This window comes from Elephantulus edwardii, unplaced genomic scaffold (genome assembly GCF_000299155.1).
Source record: "Elephantulus edwardii isolate Elephantulus edwardi_28Jun2011 unplaced genomic scaffold, EleEdw1.0 scaffold00005, whole genome shotgun sequence".
In the NCBI taxonomy this organism is placed as follows: domain Eukaryota; kingdom Metazoa; phylum Chordata; class Mammalia; order Macroscelidea; family Macroscelididae; genus Elephantulus; species Elephantulus edwardii.
In genome coordinates, this window is record NW_006399755.1 from 20,864,189 (window position 1) to 20,866,350 (window position 2,162).

General features: G+C 42.2%; 1 protein-coding gene across 1 annotated transcript in view; it reads right to left on the reverse strand.

The window, feature by feature from the left end:
- The window catches only part of LOC102856502 (cytochrome P450 2J2-like), a 52,846-nt gene that overhangs the window by 39,873 nt on the left and 10,811 nt on the right, over positions 1-2,162 (reverse strand). The window contains exon 2 of the mRNA XM_006879744.1: positions 885-1,047. Coding sequence (XP_006879806.1) covers positions 885-1,047 — 163 coding nt within the window. The remainder of the gene's footprint in view (positions 1-884; positions 1,048-2,162) is intronic.

Genomic DNA, 2,162 nt, shown 5'->3' on the forward strand with positions numbered 1-2,162 from the left:
TTATTTTGATGCTTCTTGAGTTATCATAGACAGGAAGACTTGAGATTCCCTGACTGTTAATGTAGAAGCAGCTGGTTATGTTAAGTATTAGAGAAGCCATTTTCTTATGTTTGCTTTAAAGAAATCATTTCATTCCATTTTAATAATATGTTCAATAATTTTGGCAATAACATTACTAGGCTTTATGTTCTAGTACAGGCTGATGCAGCATGGTTACCACTCCCTCTGCACCTGGCCTAGGGCCTGGACACCCATGAGAATTCAGAAACAATAATGACTTCCAAAGTGAAGAAATCTCAACTGTCAACCCCAATGAACTTTGTGTAACGTCCTCTGCCCAACTTATCCATATAAACGCCATCTATGCTTTCCCTGAGAGTTAGAATGGTTTGACGCTCTTGACCACATGAAATAAAGAACTTTGCTGTTCTCCAATTTTGGCTGGGTGTTTAGAATCTCACATTTCTGCCACAACATTAAGACTTTAATGATAAAGCTTAAGAGGAGCTGGAGGCAGAAAGAAAGAAGTATAGAGATTCACATCCATTTACTGTTCGGGAGAAATTTGGAATAGGGGAGCAGAGCGAGAGAATGTGTTGCTTCTCCTTGTGTTCTCATGGAGAGATGAGATTAACTGATTTCCAAACATCCAGAATGGTTCTGCAGGAGTGCAGCTTCTCCCTAAACTATGACATAAGAACTAGCAGGGCCCAATCCTTACAGTAGGTACCTTAAATTGAGAAATGTGGACATCAAGTTCCCTTCAGTGGCACAAACTTTATGATAAATTTGGTTTCTAGGAAGGAAGAATTACAGTCACAGGACAGTTTTTACAGACTAAAACAAAATCATACACTCACATCTTACATCAGTCAAGAACTTACCACTTCTCTTAAAGATAAGTTTGCGAAGAGGAACAACAGGACGATTCACAACACCATGATCTGGGTTTGAGAGGACTTCTTTGATCAAGGGCAATCCAGTTACCAAAACACTATGAATGGGCCCAAGGTCCAGGCTAACCATGTTTCCGTATTTTTCCACAAGCTGAAAGACAATTGGCTACAGTTGAGTACTCACATGTCAGTTAAGGAGATGATGGATTGACACAGTAATTTCAACACTGGAGTTAAAGGGCAGCAGAAATAATGAGGATTATATGAGAGCTGTGAGACAAACTGACAAACACAGACTCATGTTTATTGTTGTTGTTAGTTGTTGTTGTTGTTATGAGCCTTTGAGTCAATTGCGACTCACAGTGACCCTCTATAAAACAGCCATAAACCCTGTTCTATCCTGTACCAATCGCACTGCCTCTGGCACACCCATCTTGATTACCCCAGTTACTGAATCAATTCACCTCATGGAGCGTCTTCCCCTCCTGCGCTGTCCCTCCACCCTCCCAAGCATGATGTCCCTCTGCAAGGACTGGTACCTCCTTATAATATGTCCAAAGAATGTCACAAAACCCCAGAATCCTTGCCTCCAAAGAACAGCCCGGTTTAACCCTCTCCGAGATAAATCTGTTTCCTGATTTTTGAATATGCTTTCGTACATTCAATGCTTTCCCCCAGCACTACAGCTCAAAGGCATAAATTCTCCTTCTATCCTCCCTAGTCATTGTCCAACTCTCTGATGCATAACGAGTGATTACAAGGACTATGGCCTGTATCAGGTGCACCTTAGTCTCCAGAGTGACACCATTGTTCTTTAGTACTTTGGAGAGGTCCCTAACAGCAGACTTTCTCATCGCAATACATCTTTTAATTTCCTGGCTACTGGTGCCAAGAGTGTTGACTGTGGAGCCAAGCAGACTAAAGTTGTGTACAATCTCAATCTCTTCACCATCCATCCTGATGCTGCCAATTGGCCCAGTGGTGAGAATTTTTGTCTTCTTGATATTGAGCCTCAATCCATACGGCAGGCTGCAGTCCTTGAACCTCTGCAACAAGCACTTCAGGTCCCCCTCAGTTTCAGCAAGCAGGGTTGTGTCATCCGCATAACGCAGATTGTTGATATATCTTTCACCAATCCTGATGCCACTCTTCTCCTCATAGAGCCCAACTTCTTGGATAATCTGTTCTGCATACAGGTTGAGAAGGTATGGAGATAGGACACATCCCTCACTTACGTCCTTCCCAATTTTGAACCATGCAGTGTTA